General features: G+C 42.5%; 1 protein-coding gene across 3 annotated transcripts in view; it reads right to left on the reverse strand.

Annotated features, from left to right (window-relative positions):
- The window catches only part of LOC127628456 (membrane-associated guanylate kinase, WW and PDZ domain-containing protein 3-like), a 216917-nt gene that overhangs the window by 42944 nt on the left and 155510 nt on the right, over window positions 1–18463 (reverse strand). For 2 of the 3 annotated variants that reach the window (XM_052105203.1, XM_052105204.1), the window contains exons 5-7: window positions 12049–12217; window positions 7843–7922; window positions 831–888 (exon numbers count right to left, since the gene is read on the reverse strand). In XM_052105203.1, coding sequence (XP_051961163.1) covers window positions 831–888; window positions 7843–7922; window positions 12049–12217 — 307 coding nt within the window. Of the gene's footprint in view, window positions 1–830; window positions 889–7842; window positions 7923–12048; window positions 12218–12299; window positions 12371–18463 lie in introns of those variants that run through there. The other variant, XM_052105205.1, reaches the window with a different exon arrangement.

Genomic DNA, 18463 nt, shown 5'->3' on the forward strand with positions numbered 1-18463 from the left:
ACAGCACATCTGTGTGGCATCGTAATTTTCCTGTGCACAAGTAGTCTCTGTCAGAGCTCGCTGTCCATCGACTGAACACTTGTGAGGCGCACGGCGATACGAAATGAGCGTAGTTGTCTTGCGCTTAAATCGTAGTTATCTTGTGCTGGAGGCGGTCATATGCAAACGCTGTTACGTCACTTCTAACCGACACGTCACTTCTAACCATGAATCCAGAACGAGCTGTATTTTGAGCTTGATTAAATAAATGATTCGTTTAGAATGGGGAGGACGTCTTAAAATATTAAACTTGCAGGACGTTTTAATGATACAAAGACCTCTTATATACCAAAAGATCAAGGCAAATTTGGTTTCTCATGTCATGACCCCTTTAAAGTAACAATTTCAGGTGACCAATTTTTATAGAAAAATAGTAATAATAGTGTCACTTAATGAAAATGAATATTTCATGACCAATAGTTAGTCTGCAACAGCCTCAAATATTAAAATCTTGCTTAACACAGAACATGATGGTTTAGAATTGTGACTTGGCATTCAAAAGTTATTTATATAATAACACTGCCAAATCAAACAACTTATGTAAGTTGCATTACTTTCTTCTGTATTGAGTTGATTGTTTGGCTTGAGGATGAGGGCTAGGATGTTTCTAATTTGCTTTATTTTCTGTACGACTGTTATTATTCCCCCGAAAAGGAATTTTGAAAGATGAGATGAAAATTGAGAAAAGACGAAGCCAAATTTAAAACAGAAAACTAATGCCTAAACCTAGATGTTGTGGAAAAAAAAATATTTGCCTCCTACGAGACCATAACTGATATATGCATACTCACTCCACGAAATACGTCCCGTACTGCGGGTCTTCAATCTTCTCCCAGCCATATGGAAGTTCTGCAGAGAATCAGACAGGCATATCAGAGACAGCTGTAACAGATGCAAATCACCCAAGTGCTTAACACCAGGGGGTCTGATTTCTAACATTAAAAATTTTGAGATGCCAAACACCAGGAATGTCAAGAAGGATTTACACGTGTATTTTGGCAGAGAAGAGATCAGAGGGTGGAGGTAATTATAAGCTTTATGGAGAATCATGCATTGTCTTTTCTCTGCAGTGTTGGGGAGTACTTTAACTAACTAAAAGTGGTTACGATACTAAAACAACTGTATTTTGCAGTAGCATAACAATAGCTCAGCCATTTTCAAAATAGTTGAGCTTTTCCAGTAACGAGCTACTACTTCTATCAAGTAGCAGTTTCCAGGTGAAATGAACACTAGAGGTGGTACAACAACTGTGTGATTTATTCACTTTTACTCATGACTTTAATGGCAAATTACATAATAAATACTTATTTTTCTCTCTATTACTCGGATCCTTCTATTTTATGATATTGAAACACTTTTACTGTAATGCATCTTTTGAAAAACGAATCGGTTACCTAACGTAACCTCGGTTCTCTCTAGATGAGGGAACGAGTATTGCGTAAACTAGCTTACGCTACGGGAAAGATTAATCTTTTCTGAGATATTGAAGCCAAAAAATTATCCTTAATTTTGTATCATTTGTCAACGCAGTGCAGCAACTGCAGACCTTGAGCGGGCTAGCTAGCGAGCTCATTGGTTGCTCTGCGGCAACTGCTGCAGCCTATAGACGAACTTGGGCGAACTCGCGTCCAATGAGAGGCGTCCGCGCGCTTACTGCATCAAAGCCCGCCAAAATAGGCTAGAGTGCATATAAGCGTAGTTCGTAGGCTGGAACCCTGGTTTTCATTGAATGAAGCGAAAGTCGCTCGTGGCGCGAGCACGGCCGGCTATGCAATACTCGTTCCCTCATCTAGAGAGAACCGAGGTTACGTTAGGTAACCGATTCGTTCTCTTACGAGAGGTTCTCTCGTATTGCGTAAGCTAGCTTACGCTACGGGAACCCATTGTCAACGCCGTGCGCGCCAAGCATCCACTGCATGAGCACCGGGGGTGGGGGGACCCGGGGGAGCCCTTGTGAGTGGGGAAATAATATTTGGCCGGCAAGAGTGCGGGCCAGTGTGTGTGTAATACATAAGCACATAGTGGGAAGGGAACGACAGTGCGGCGGTGCCGGTCTGTGTGGAATGAGTCCCATCAGTGCAGCTCACCAGGGGAGCTGTAGCGTATTAAACCACTAGTAGTTTTGCCTGCAGGGCGGGCACTTCCAGATTGTAAAATCTGACAAAGGTGGAAGGGGAAGCCCAGCCCGCTGCCACACATATGTCGTGAATGGAAATCCCGCTGGACCATGCCCACGATGAGGCCATGCCTCTAGTGGAGTGAGCCCTAATGCCCAACGGGCATGGCAGGTCTTTTGACGCGTATGCGGCAGCAATAGCATCCACTATCCATCTAGACAGTGTCTGTTTCGAGGCGGCGAGACCTTTGGTGCGCCTCCGAACGAAACGAAAAGCTGCTCAGAGCGTCTGAAAGAGGCGGAGCGTGCAGTATACAATCTCAGTGCTCTGACAGGGCAAAGGAGATTGGCGTCGCGTTCGCTATCGGATGCTGGCAGCGCCGATAGGGAAATGACCTGTGCTCTGAAAGGAGTACCGATCACCTTGGGAACATAGCCGTGTCTAGGCTTTCAAATGACCTTGGAGTCACTTGGTCCAAACTCAAAACACGCAGCGCTGACAGACAGTGCGTGAAGGTCTCCCACACTTTTGACTGATGACAGGGCAGTCAGAAAAACGGTTTTGAGTGAAAGGTATTTCAAATCCACGGATTGAAGCGGTATAGAAAGATCCCAGATAGGAACCGATGGGGGGCGCGGGGGGTTCATCCTTCTAGCTCCCTTGAGGAAGCGGATGACCAGCTCGTTTTTTCCCAGTGACTGGCCGTGCAGGGGTTCAGCGAACGCCGCGACGGCCGCCACATACACTTTGAGCGTGGATGGGGATCTGCCCTTATCCAGCAGCTCTTGTAAAAACACAAGCAGCGACGACACCCCACATGTCCGTGGGTCCAGGTCTCTGTCGGTGCACCATTTTGAAAACACAGACCATTTTGACGCATAGAGTCTTCTCGTGGAAGGGGCTCTAGCGTGTATGATGGTGTTTATTACCCCTTCTGGCAGAGCGATGGGTAGTCGTTGATCACCCACGCGTGCAGCGCCCAGCGCTCTGGGTGGGGATGCCAGATCGTGCCGCGAGCTTGAGAGAGGAGATCTGCTCTCACTGGGATGGGCCACGGCGCTGTCAGTGACAGCTGCGTAAGCTCCGGGAACCATGTCTGATTCTCCCATGCGGGGCTATGAGGAGCACCGAGTGACGCGTTTCCCTGATCCTCTGCATTACCTGTGGCAATAGCGAGACGGGAGGGAAGGCGTAAAGCGGGCGGTTGGGCCAGTCCTGGGCCAGCTGCGTCCTCGCTCGAGAAAAATATTGGGCAGTGAGAGTTCTCTTCTGACGCAAAGAGGTCTATCTCTGCTCTGCCGAATATGCGCCATAACTTCTGGACTGTTTGAGCGTGCAGGGACCATTCCCCTGGAGGAATATTGTCTCTGGACAGTCTGTCTGGGCCGTCGTTCAGGTGGCCTGGCACGTGCGTCGCCCTCAGCGAGCGCAGCTGGCACTGGGACCAACTCAGTATGCGTTTCGTCAGATGGAAGAGGTTCCTGGATCTGACACCGCCCTGACATTTTAGGTAGGATACCACAGATCTGTTGTCCGAACGGACCAGGACGTGGTGACCCTGAATGACCGGGAGAAAGCGCACAAGCGCGTACTCGACCGCTATCATTTCCAGACAATTTATGTGAAGGAGCTTTTCCTGAACTGACCATAGGCCAAAAACCGGAGAGCCCTCGCAGACCGCACCCCAACCCGTGTTGGACGCGTCTGTCGAGATGACTTTTCGGTGAGATACAGCTCCCATCGTCACTCCCCGCTGATACCATTCGGCCACTGTCCAGGGCTGCAGAGCTGAAATACAGGTCTGAGTCAACTTGATCGGCTGGCGGCCTGTGGCCCAAGCCCGGCGAGACGCGCGGGTGTTTAGCCAATGCTGAAGCGGCGCATGCGCAGTAAACCCAGCTGAAGTACTGCTGCGGCTGAGGCCATGTAACCTAGCACTCTCTGAAATTTTTTCAGAGGCGTGAGGCTGTTCATCTGAAAGGACGCGGCTAGTCGCTGAACACGGAGCGCGCACTGTGTAGATAAGCGAGCCGTCATAGCCACGGAGTCTAGTTCTATTCCAAGGAAGGAAATTGCCTGACTGGGCTGTAGTGAGCTCTTGGTCCAATTGACTGCAAGACCCAAACTGTTCAGATGGCTGAGGAGAACTGTTCTGTGAGACAGAAGCTCCGTATGTGACTGTGCCATAATCAGCCAGTCGTCCAAATAGTTCAGAATTCGCAAGCCCTGACTCCGCAGGGGTGCGAGCGCCGCATCCATGCACTTCGTGAAAGTACGGGGTGCTAAAGACAGGCCGAACGGAAGGACGGTGTATTGATAAACCTGGCCGTCGAAGGCGAATCTCAAGAATGGCCTGTGACAGGGATTTATCTGAATCTGAAAGTAGGCTTTTCGAGAAAAAGGAAATTGTGGCGCGTATGCGCGAGGAGTTTCCTGATTGTAAGCATTTTGAACGGTCTTTTTGCAAGCACCTTGTTCAAACCCCTGAGATCTAATATTGGTCTGAGGCCGCCGTCTTTCTTGGGAACAAGAAAATAATGGCTGTAAAACCCCGACTCGCTCAGCGAAGGCGGCACTTTCTCTATGGCCCTTTTGCACAGAAGGTTTGCTATTTCTGAACGAAGCATGCAGGCTGCTTCCGTGTTCACAATAGTTTCGAGCAGCGCTCTGAAGCGGGAGGGCGGCGATCGAACTGTAGCAAATAGCCCTGTTTTATTGTGCTTAACACCCATTTGGATATCCCTGGGATAGCGTCCCACGCTTTGAAGCGTAACGCTAGAGGGTGAATGGCCAAATCGCCCTGATTGCTGCACACAGCGCGCTGAACAGAATGTGTGAGCGCGCTTACTGTGCTTATGCATGACTGCTCGTAGACAGCAGGGACAGGCTGTTCTGTGAGTGACTTCCCGTTTGAGGTGAATGGGGAAAGAGTCACATCTGTTAAGTGATGCGCGAGCATAGTCACGGGCACGGGACTTACATACAGAGAAGTGTTTGCTGGCCGTGTGACAGAGCGGGCAGAGAATGGGCGCGCGCACGTATTCGTGAGCGCGTTTATTGACTCTAACACTCGAGCGGTTTGTGTCCGCTTTATGTGAGTGGGCTCTGATCGGGACACGGGAAGTGTAATGCTTGTGTGTAGAGGTGAACACTGGATTGTGGGCACATTTTCTACACATAAGGCTGGTCGTGTGACAGAGCGGCCAGAGAAGGGGCGCGCGCGGATTCGTGAGCGCGTTTATTGACTCTAACACTCGAGCGGGCTGTGTCCGCTTTATGTGAGTGGGCTCTGATAGGAACACGGGAAGTGTAATGCTTGTGTGTAGGGGTGAACACTGGATTGTGGGCACATTTTCTACACATAAGGCATGTTTGCTCTTTACAAGATTTCTTTGGGTCGCCGTGAAAACGGCGTTTGAGTGCAGGCAAGCGGGCAGTATCACCGGCTTGTTGGCTGCTGAATCCACCACTGTAGTAGCCTGAGAGAGGGGGACTGACAGGGGGCGAAGCTTTGACGGTGGTCCGGCCGCGGCGGGACTGAGCCGTCGTTTTTTCAACAAGGCTAGGAGGACTTCGGTTGCTCAGGTTTCAGCGCAAACTTAGACCGAGGTCCGCGGGGGGGGCGGCAGTCTGCAGCGGCTGTCTGAGCGCGATCGAGGGCGGCCGCCCTGTCGACGCTGAGAAGTCTGACTTTGTTGAGCTGGGCGCTGTGAAGAGGCTCGTGCAGGAGGCTGGTCACGTGGGCGGCCTGCAGAAGAGCTAGCGCGACGCGGCAGGAAGAGGTTCATGGCTTGGGTGGCTTTCTGGACTTCTGAAAAGCGGTCAACAATGCCACTCACCGCGGAGCCGAAGAGACCGGTTGGAGAGAGCGGTGCGTTGAGGAACGTGGAGCGCTCTGCTTCTCCCATGTCGGCTAGCGTTAGCCACAGGAACGTGAAGCGCTCTGCTTCTCCCATGTCGGCTAGTGTTAGCCACAGGTGTCTCTCAGTCACAGTCAGCGAGGCCATGCACTTCCCTAGAGCTTGGGCTGCAGCTTTGGTGGCGCGAAGGGCGAGGTCCGTCACGCTTCTTAGATCTGTAACAGCCTCTGGGTGCCTGCCTTTCTCATCCCACTCCCGAAGAAGGTCCGCTTGGAGGATCTGTAAGACGGCCATGGAGTGCAGAGCAGATGCGGCTTGACCGGCGGCGGAATAGGCGCGGCCAACATAAGCGGAAGTCGCTCTGCAGGCCTTAGACGGGAGCACTGGCTTAGACCGCCATCTCACGGAGGGCGGGCAAAGGTGTGCTGCTACCGAATCCTCGACCGGGGGGATGGAGGAGTAGCCCTTCTCGGTGGCGCCGTCCACCGAAGCGAGAGGGGTGGAGACGTGGGAACGGATCCTGGCCGAGAAAGGCGCGTTCCACGACTTTGCAAGCTCAGTGTGGAGTTCCGGCAGGAAGGGGTGTTGCGCGGCGACGGCTCTGAAGAAAGCAGAGCTTGGTCTGAAGGGGGCGGAGACGGCCGGCTTCTTCGAGCGCTGTCCAAGCTTGCTAGATGCCCCTCGAACGGCGACGCGGCTTCCAGTTCAGAGATGCGAAGAGCTTCGCTGAAGAGATGAAAATCAGGGTTCCAGCCTACGAACTACGCTTATATGCACTCTAGCCACGCCCATTTTGGCGGGCTTTGATGCAGTAAGGGCGCGGACGCCTCTCATTGGACGCGAGTTCGCCCAAGTTCGTCTATAGGCTGCAGCAGTTGCCGCAGAGCAACCAATGAGGTCGCTAGCTAGCCCGCTCAAGGACTGCAGTTGCTGCACTGCGTTGACAAATGATACAAAATTAAGGATAATTTTTTGGCTTCAATATCTCAGAAAAGATGAATCTTTCCCGTAGCGTAAGCTAGCTTACGCAATACGAGAGAACCTCTCGTAAGAGAACTATACATTTTAATGCTTGTATAACAGACCCTCCTACATATATACAGTACACTTATTATTACTCTTGAGACAGAGGGCCATGGCTCAAATCCACTAATATCTATAGACATAGAAGTAGCACAAAATGATGTGGCTGCATCAGAAAATGCCATTTTAAATTTTGCTTCTGCATTTTAAAGCACTAATTGTTCAGTTTAGGCATTGATTTGTCTTTTTTAACATCTCATTTATATTTTAAAACACTAATTGATTGATTTATGCATTGATAAGGTAAGGATGTCTTTTTAACGTCTCATTTATATTTTAAAACACTACTGGTTAGATTTAGGCATTGATAAGGTAAAGATGTCTTATTTAACTACTCATATATATTTTAAAACACCAATGGTTAGGTTTAGGCAATGATTTGGTAAGGATGTCTATTTTAAATGTCTCATTTATATTTTAAAACACTATTGGTTAGGTTCTGGCAAAAGATTTAGGTTAGGGAAGTATGTTTTAAAAACTAAAATTCATCTAAAATTCACCTTAAAACCTTGTCTGAATACGACACCATTTTACTTGCTTTTGGTCCCCCTGCTGGACATTTCACTGGAAAACTGCAGCAAAACGTGTTAAACAGCACATACATTTTGAATTGCAAAAATTTCATATTCACGTAAATTTAATGAGATCAGGATAGGGCTGAGAGAGGCTAATGCCTCACATCTCAGCTATAGGGTCTATTTACTGTTACTCTGTGTGTGATTCATGAATAGACTTGGTCTTACCTCCATCATCACATTTTTCAGGGGGTTTAGCTCTCTTCGCCAGCCGTGGGTCGAGCCAGGTCGTGGTCTTGGTATTATGACTACACATAGGGATAAAAACATACAAACAAACACTTAGCAAACAAACCCTTTTTGCATGCCTTACATTTTTATCATTCCACCCCTACCTTTAATTACACTGGAGTTCACTCATCTAATACTAAAAGGAATTCTCTCACAGAAATGAACTACTCTGGATCTCAAAGTATCAGCTCACTGGAGGGGAAGATTATCAGTGAATACGTTGTTAAAATTCGGGCTGTTCAGCTTCAGAACACTTAGAATAGAGCACCCAAGTCATGTGGTACTTTTTAGGTATTTACTGATTTAAAGATACACTCAGTAACTTGTTGTGTCATCTTAGACTTACAGTGACACCTTCTGGTGTGGATGCAGCATCATTCAAAATCAATAGTTTTCAGTTAAAGATGCCATTGTAGAAATTCACTTTCACTCATGGATTAAATTAATCAGGGCGGACTGTGAATAGTGTCCAATAACAGGGCGGTTACTTGGATTAAACTAGTTGTATTGGACTGGTCCTTTGATCCTAACATGGGAGCCCCCATGAGGAGACCCCCTCCATGTAGAATAAAACAGCTTTAATAAGGTTACTGATAAAGTCTTCAAGGAAAAAAAAACACATTTTATATTATTTTTGGTTGAACTATTCTTTTAAATATTATACAGTATTAACATATTCAACAGTGTTTGCGACCCAACACTGCATAAATCTGCAGCTATATAAAAATTCCTCAGTGTAACAATGACAACAGCCAATAAACACAGCTCAATGCTCGCTAACAACCGATAGCAAACATTTCTTTTGTGGAAAAATCTGGTCTTTCATATTGTTAGAGGTCCTTTCCAAAAACTGCTTTTGTTGTCTCTCCTAGAGAGTCTACTAACATAAATGTGCCTTTAAAATATGAAATATTCATGACAAGGTTTTGCTCGCAGACAGACATGTGTGAGGAAGCAAGGCCTGCTGGGAAAGCTTCACTTAGCCATTGTTTGCACTGTTCAGAGAATGAAGTAATGATTGGCTGGCTCTCTCGTCCTCTGTTTGGGCAGCAGAGATGCTTGCTTAAGGGCTGTGTGACCACAGACAAAGGTAATAGAAGAGTCTGGAGAAAGAAAAAAAAAAAGAAGCTATCAAGGAAGCTTCAGAGTCAGACCGCTGGAGAAGAGCAGTTTCTATTCCCACCAGTCTTTCATGCTTGATGTGTCTGCAGGAGTTCCGGAGGTCTGTTTACCGAGTGAGCTCTTTAGCTGGAGAGCTGCTGTTTACATCTGGGGTAGGTTACAGTACATCACAGGCAAAACTGGAAAAGATGGACCCACAAATCTTTCTTTGTTCCGTTGTCTGGAAATACACCACAGTGGGTTCCTCGTTATGTAGCACAACTTGTGCAGTATTTATGGGCAGAAATCGCCCTGTTGCAGATATTCTAAAATAATATCTCTCCAAAAACTTTTTAATGCCTATGTACAGAAGGCCTTGCCATCTGTACATAGCCCTAAACATGCTGTCCTTACCAGAAATAACAAGTTTCCAATAATTACATTTGTCTCTTTATGCTGAACGTGAAATTTGCTGTGTGATGTGACACAATCACAGCCAATCTGTAGACATTGGATGTTTCATGTACTGTTATGTGGAATAGGATTTTGGTAAGATTTTACTAAGGGTGTGTCTTCAATACACATCGCAGCAGAAAAAGAAACCAAGCAATCAAACAAAATATCCTGTTGCTGTTTGTAGTTGTGGATGGTTTGGAAAAAAACTAATTTAAGTGAAAGAGATGGCTTTTGTCGATTGACAGTTTATTGCATTGTGCATGGTTAGGACACAATATAAATACAACTTAAGCTCTATCAATGTGGCATACTGTTGATAACCAAATACATTTATGTTGATTTATCCCCCAGTTTGTAGAAACAAAGACAGAATGAGAAAAAAAAAAAAAAAACACATAAAAAGCTAAACATTTATAATGTAATTCTGGGGGGCAACGAGTGGCCCATAGACACCCAGTGTCAATATGTTGTTTTGTCTTGCATTTAACTGTATTTATTTGTGTTGGTTTATATTTACACTTAGCCTGGAGCTTTCTCTAAAAGAAATGAAGAAGAGCAAAGCATTTTTCTACCTGGTACACAAAATGTACACAATTTAGTAAAGCACATAATTACACTAACTTCAATAAGCCCATAAAAGTGGTTTTCATTCTCTATAGCAGATTTTGCTAAATCGCCATTTGCAAAAGTAAAATTATTTTAAAAAATCTATTCTGCACACACAGTTACATGTAAATGTACAACTAAATAATAAGGAGCTCATTCTAGGACCATGTCCAAACTAAAACCCCGGGTATATTTTATATGGGTTTTTCCGCATTCCGGATCGGATCACACCACGTCGACCGCATTGCATTTCAAAGTATACTATTTTGACAGCGAGCAAAAATAAATGCATTTGAAACATGTGAACTACCATTTCTTTTTGATTTTCTCCCCTTTTCTCCACAATTTGGAATGCCCAATTCCCAATGTGCTCTAAGTCCTCGTGGTGGCTTAGTGACTCGCCTCAAACCAGGTGGCGGAGAACGAATCTAAGTTGACTCGTGGCTTGTTGAGCGCGTTACTGTGGAGATGTAGGCGCGTGGAGGCCCACGCTGTTCTCCGCGGCATACACGCACAACTCACCACACGCCCCTCTGAGAATGGGAACCACACATTATAGCGACCACGAGGAGGTTAACCCACGTGCCAATTTGTTTGCTTAGGAGACCAGGCTGGAGTCACTGGATTCGAACTCATGGCTCCAGGGTTGGCAGTCAGCGTCAATACTCGCTGAGCTACCCAGGCCCCCACTACCATTTCTTTTTGATACTCTTTTCAGGGACTAAAAACAAAATGCTTTTCATTTAGGTTCGTTCTGAGCAAAAACTGTATATTTTCATTCAGAAGTTCTTCAGCCGTCTTTCCAAATGGTTACCGGTTAGAACAAAATTAAAGAATGGTTAATAAAGTCCTTTAAAAAATGACAGTACTCTGTGCTAAGGGTGGGTGAAATACCAATTGTAGTGTCATCAGATCTCGCAAGAGAAACAAGCAACCTGGTCTGGAAAAACAAGCTCAAAATAAGGGAGCCTCACCAAAATAAGCTAAAATAAGCAATTAATTTAATTCCACGTGTGGTGGATTTATCAGCATTGGAATCATAACAAGCATACTGTTAATTAGCAGTTAAGTATCATTTTAATAACAGATCTGCTTCACAGTCAAAACCTGTCAGCATCAAATCTGTATTAATGCATCATAACAATAATTCAGTGAAGACTTGGAAACAACTGAGAAATGTACTTCTTACCTCTAATAATGTTTTATTTGTATCTAGATAAGCTATGCATGTACAATATACAGTACGTAGTAATTATACAATATACATAGTTAAATAAATACAATGTTGATTATAAGGTCTTCATTCACAGAATGCAACATCCACAACAGGCAATTAGGCAAATAAATGTGTGTTGCAGCAGTTTCGTTCAGGATCAAACGCACAGTCAATGCAGACTTTGCTGATAACAAAATTTACATCACGTACAGTATATTGTACACAGAGCGATCAGCAGTGTGGACAACCGATGTATACTTTGACCTTAATCCATTTAATTTTAAAACTCTAATGCCATTTTTTTCTTAAGTATGAGGTAATGGATAGCATCTTCGAAATGCTCACTTTTCCAGTGGAAGAAAACGCTATTCCAGTGTGGATAAGAGGCTTAAACGTAGCAAAATAAATGAGGTTTCTGAAAATGTATTAGTGTGGACATGGCCCAAGAATGTCACCATCCATCCATCATTGATATTGGCCACGATTTTGCCTAGGACATGTCTTTAACATTTATGCATTTGCAAGCCCCATCCTGCAAATTTTAACCACCCTTAAAATCAGAGGGAAATGATTTCTTAAAAATGTCAATGAAATGTTATGAAATTAATCCCAGACTTAATCCTCATTATAACTCTAAACCAAACCCTAAAACTGATTGCTTGATGAGCATGCCGGTCCTGCACCAACAAGAATGTTGATCCATCACAGTAAGCCATCACAAACTAATTGTGTAATCGGCCTAGTAAACTACACAAGCAACTCACTCTATAAAGTAGACCATTCCCGTCTCAGTATAGGCCATCTCCCAGTTCTTCGGCAGTGGGTCTTGGCCCTCGTCACGTGGCTGTGTGTTCCAGTTGCGAAAGTCCATGTTGCTGCTGGACTGTGTGTAGCTGGGTACTGTCTTCCTCCAGTCCAGTCCCTGCTTGTGATCTTTGAGAGGGCAGAATGAGAGGAAAGAGTGAGAGAGAAAAAGAGGTTAGGAGAACAAATTAGAAAGGGGAATAATACATACTTCAACTCTCGCTAGCACTGCAGAACAAAGTTTCCAACCTTCTTATGAGACGGAGAAAGAGGAAGGCAGAGACAGAGAGAGAGAGAGAGAGAGAGAGAGAGAGAGAGAGAGAGAGAGAGAGAGAGAGAAAGCAGACAACAAGCGCCACTGGATTTGCATGCCAGTACTGATGTTCAAGGGCCGCCTCTCAGGCAGGGCCAGAGCTGGACGATGCTTCCGTGAAGTTGATATTTGCCACACAAATGTGTGTCTGTTTGTCTTTGTGTCTTAGACAGATAGAGAGGGAATATTCTTGCATGAACAGATGCAGAGCAGCTAGAGGGGGTGGATATAGCAGCTTAAAGTCCCACCTTTCAGATAAAAGAGCCAATCGCCTTTTTTGTTTTAGATGTTTGGGACTTTACTCATTCAGGTATGTAGAGATCATTAATACAACCCTGGTTATAGAGAAGATAATTTCTAGATATTATTACAAGCTCTGCATTTGGTTTGAGGTGTTGTTTTGTAATGACACATTATGATTACAGTCATACCTGAACATGATGTTACAAAGAGAGGACAGAAAAAGTATGTTACCTATCATTTAGTTCAAATATCAAAATTCAAAAAGTAAATTGTCAATCAATAAAATTGTCAAAAAAACAACCAACAAGAAACAGAAAGATGCAGCGTTTTGTCTGGAAGGTGAAGCTCCCATACCTAAATATAAATTTGATCTTTTGATAAATTATACGTGCACGTGTGCACTCACATTTGGGGTAGATTGCTGCCAAATATTACATAAACTGATAAGGATATCCATTAATGGCTGCAGAGGTTCACTAATTCATCCCTGGTTGTAAAATGAGGAAATGTGTGTGTGTGTGTGTGTATTCTGCATTGTGGTGTGGATCGGTAGTGTAGCGGTTAGTGCACTGCGCTATGAACATGGCAACCTTAGTTCGATTCCCGCTCATGGCCAACACCAGTGACAATTATCTAAACTGGTCCCGGGCCTCCCCTAGTTCGACTCAGCCCAAAATGAGTACCTGGTGCGGTGTGTAAAACATTGCCAATGGGGAGACAAAGGTGGTTGGGCGTGGTGCTGTCCACCCACCCCCTCATGTACCGTTCCGGCCTTCATAGGTGCTCGCTAACAGCACTTGCCCCTACAGTCTGTTAAGGCTAAATGGGGGATCTTTGTCTTTGTTTGTTCTGCATTGTGGATGTGTTGTATTACTTTATTCGATAAATTAATATCAAAATTGCTGTGTGTTATAGTCTTGCCAGTTAATTTGTGTGTGTTTGTGTGTGTGTAAGAGTGGGTGTGTATCATTTGCGCTATTGATGTTTTCTAGTCTCACCCCTAAATTTCTGACCTGCAACTGTGACCTGCAGAGTACAAGTGTTTCTTTCTTTTCCGACCATTATTGTATGTATTCAGACATTTCAATCAGATAAAGGACACAAAAATGAAAAGTGTCAAAAATGACCCAAGGAGTGTATAAGGGTTCATTATTTTGAACCTGGAACACTCTAAAAATGATCTCTAAAAGTTTTCTTTTAGAAATAAGGTTGGGCTGTGGGTTAGGGTAAGTTTATAGTTTTTATTATTAATGAGTAGTGTCTAAATTCCCCTTCAGTGCCCCCTGAAGTGACACTGTGTGAATGTACTGTAGAGGAGCATTTTTTTAATTTATTTAATTTAAATTTGTAATAGAAAAATACATAAAATACTGTATATAATATAGTAAACATGTGAACATATGGGTAATGTCTGCTGTACTGTATATGTTTTATTTATTTTCATAGCTGTAAAAAACAAATCAACAAATAATATCAGCAGTCCTGTTTGCCTATATGCACTGTTTGACTTCTCAGGCGTGTGTGTGTGTGTGTGTGTGTGTGTGTGTGTGTGTGTGTGTGCCAAGCGCTAATATAAACAGACTTGGCTGCATGCATCGGATAATCAAGATCGATCAGCATGTTTTCACTGTGAATATACAAGTTTAAACTGTTATCATGGGACTTTTGTGAGAGTTTGGCTATCTGTTTCAGAAAACAAATGTATTATATGCCTGAAAAGACTGTTTGAGTTAATGTTTGTATGAATGAAAACCGCATCTGCACCTAATAAGTAGACGTTGCTCCGTACATGGGAAGATTGCATTTAGATATAATGACTGTGCAAATACAAGCTGTGAACTGTTATTGCGGTACTTTGGTGACAAAGTTTATTTATTTATTTACATAAAATAAACCTATTATGTTCTTGAAAATACTTTTTGAGTAGCTGTTTGTTTGACGAATGACAACCGCTACTAATGTAAACAAATGGCAGCATGCATCGGAGGAAGATCGCATTTAATGTATTGACTGTCATAATTATATTTCTCTTAACAACACACTGGCAACTGACTATCAACCGACAGCCTGAATGTCAATATGGCACTATACAACATTTCTGCACATTTATATATATTGTTTTTATTCTATATTGTGTGTATTGTATTCTTTACATTGTATATTATTATTTGTATATTTTGTTGAGCAATTATGAGTATATTAGTTTTGTAAATTGTGTTGAGTAAATCTGATGTTTATTGTAGACTGGCATATGTCTAATCACTGTCATGACAGCTATGTTGCTTGGAACTGCACCCAAGGCTTTCACCCACTGTTGCACTTGTGTATATGGTTGAGTGACAATAAAGTAATTTGATTTGACTGTGCGTATAAGAGCTGTTTTCGTAGTGCTTCTGTGACGAGTTGGATGTATGTATATAAAATAAAACTATTCTGTGGTTTAAAAGACAGTATGAGTAACTGATTGAACAAATATAAATTACAGACACTTGAAATCACAGCCTGTGTCGGTGAGAAAGCCAATTTGAATCTGGAAGCTTGTAACGTAACAGGCAGTTGCAGAAACACATATGTGTGATGCTACTCTGCGGGGCCCAATTATTAACCATGTGTGACAGTAAGTATGAAAGGGTTAATTGCCTTCTAAGTAAACTATTATGTGTGTGTGTGTTAATGTACTTAGCAATATTTTGGGGACATTTAGCACCCAAAAGTGATCCAAATTGGACAAAACATTCTGTTGGGGACATTTTGCGATATTCTCATTAAAAACGATGATCCATAAATGCATTAAATAATTACTTTTAAAATTCTAATAATACAAAAAGTTTTCTGTTAGGGATAGGTTTAAGATTAGAGTTAGTTTTTAGTAATAAAATCTATATATAAATCTTTATATAAAAACAATAGAAGTCTGTGGTACATCCGCATTTACTGCTGACCAAAGATATGTGTGTGTGCGCTTCTATATGCAGCAGGGCTTGTGGGCAATTCCTCTGTACTGTATGTAGATTTACTGGTTGTAAACTTGCAAAGGAGGTAAGGAGATGGAAAAAGTGCATATATTGGCAAAAAAGATTTGATACGATTTTGCTGACATAGTCATGATCAAAGCCTGCTCATCTGAATCATTCCACCCTGGCGCTGGGACGTCAGCATCTGTGGCAGATGAATCACCACTTGTTGTTCCTGTACCGTAACCATGGTGGCACCATTCATGACACAAGCAGAAACACAAGAACTTGCATTCAAATGTGCACTCAAAAGCAAATATTATACGAAGCCTTTTGTGATTGTACTTCAGTGTACAAATGGAGAGAGAAGCAGAAATCCATGAAAATCAGAGAAGAGAATGCAGCGAAGGAGATAAAAATGTGTTGTGCTTGTGTATTCTCCAAAAACAGTGTAATGGAACATATGAACACAATAATTGTGTTTGATCACAGAAGATTGAGTGTGAAGTAGGCAGAGATGTTGTCATGGTATGCTACGTTAATCTACACAGTGGCAATGGAGTAAACAACTATTCAAACTTTAAAGTTGGCTGCTTTCCAGACAGTCATTGTAGCCAAAGGCTATAAAGACTGTACAGTAAATTCAAATACTGATGGAGATGGAGTCTGCATTTATCACATCTGGCCATGCATATGTATGCATGCACAAACAGTAATAACCTATGGGGCTTGCTGAAACATGCAATGCTTCTGTAAAGACATGATTTTAGATTAACTATCTCTTTAAGGTTTTAATTTTTAATGAGATTTTTGCGGTTCACTTAAAAGTCGTATGTTGCAAGAAATTCCACAACAAAATGTTGTTACAAAATCTTCTCAATTTGCTATTGGCAACATTCAAAACATTACCGTTTCCATTTGCTTCTCGTCCTTACAATGGTGCCAGAGGGTTTATAAAGCTCTGTCCAATTATAATGGAGGACAGCTGTGAGACCTCTTGTCCAACTGGATTCACTGAGATGAACACGGCCAACAAATCCTCACTCAGCTTATCCACACATGTCTTTTGGCTCTATTGGCGAAGCAATTCCAGGTTTCTCCAATGGCTATGAAGAAGTGTTGATGTGTATTAAGGTTTTGGTTATGCCTGAGTTTCGTACATAAGGATTAGACTTTCAATGGCTTAAATGGAAAAGTTGAAACCAATGATAATTGAAACATGTCAAAAGACTGGAAGTCTAAATCCCAGACACAATCTACAAGCTTACATTTGTGATATATGATTTGTTTTAGCTAGATGTGTTTATTTAGTCCTACTAAATGTATAATTATTTTTTTTTTGCCTGTCATGAAACCTTCAAAATATCTTGTAAACTCTTATCACATTATTCATTCTTTTTAGGTGAAAATCATTCTAGAGAGCTTGTTCAAAAGCTCATGTCTATTCTAAAGGGTACAAAACAAGGATGCCACATATTATGGGATAAGATATAAGTTCCTATGATTATCAGTAGTGGTAACTTTAGTGGGTTCATTTATTTCCCATGCTTTGTTACACTCTCACTCTACCATTGAATAATTTGAAGATGTGCACTGTTCCATTAATTTATGAGAAGAAAACTTTGTGCTTTTGCAGGAAGCATCAGAAAATCTTACCTACTTTTAGCATGATACAGCAAAACCCAAACCAAGCAACTTACATACCCAAACTTGGCAGAAAGAATTCTATTCTAATCCATAACAACTGGATTATACAAAATCAAGAGTTAGAGATCTTTATCTATAGCCATTTTTACTTATTTTTTCTTTTAATCTTGATTGATTATCCATATATTTATCTGGAAATAATTTCCTATACATTGCACTGAATATACATTTTCTAATATCTATATAATATCTAAATTTATTAAAGATATAAAATGATGCAACATTGTGAACATTGATGATATTGATAAGTTACCACATTTGACCTGGGCTTTGTATAAATTGATTAATCATTTCATCATTAAATGATCGTTTAATCAATGCAACATTGTGAACATTGATGATATTGACATGTTACCACATTTGACCTGGGCTTTGTATAAATTGATTAATCATTTCATCATTAAATGATCGTTTAATCAATGCAACATTGTGAACATTGATGATATTGATATGTTACCACATTTGACCTGGGCTTTGTATAAATTGATTAATCATTTCATCATTAAATGATCGTTTAATCATTTAATTTGAAAAGTCTATTCATCATACAAAGTGAAGCATGCCTTTAGAAAACTTGAAATATGATGCATGGGCTACTTACAAGACACTTTTGGGTGCGTTTTTAAGCTTTAAAATTGTTATGACATGCCTTTGTTATTTTAATGTTCCTTGAGGTAAATTATAATATTAGTAAAGTTGTTTTGCACAAAAACAGTCATATATTTGTAAAACATGCTCATTTTCTACCCTCATTCTGAACCTCTGTCAGAAACGGTCTGTTTGGGTGTCGAGTCTCCTTTAAGACTTAACTGTAAACACCCACTGTTATGACTGGATCTCTACTCTTGACTGACCTGCTCTCTCCGTGACATACCACTGCTCACCACTGCTGGGCAGGGCTACGGAAGTGATAAGGTAAAGTCGACATAGTTGTATTGTTGTGGAGGTGGTTAGATGCAAATATCTACCGCAGTGTGACATCACAATGTGAGAATGAGATGAACAAGTTGTTTTGGCAGCTTGGTTTCAACATATGCTCTTTTTGCAGTTAGGAGGATGTTTTGAGTTCTGAAACTTAGTGTTTTATAGTACAATGTCCTCTTATATGTCAAAAGATCAAGAAAATTTTTATTCCTCATGTCATGACCAGACCTGCCA

The sequence above is a fragment of the Xyrauchen texanus genome, chromosome 35 (genome assembly GCF_025860055.1).
Source record: "Xyrauchen texanus isolate HMW12.3.18 chromosome 35, RBS_HiC_50CHRs, whole genome shotgun sequence".
Classification (NCBI taxonomy): domain Eukaryota; kingdom Metazoa; phylum Chordata; class Actinopteri; order Cypriniformes; family Catostomidae; genus Xyrauchen; species Xyrauchen texanus.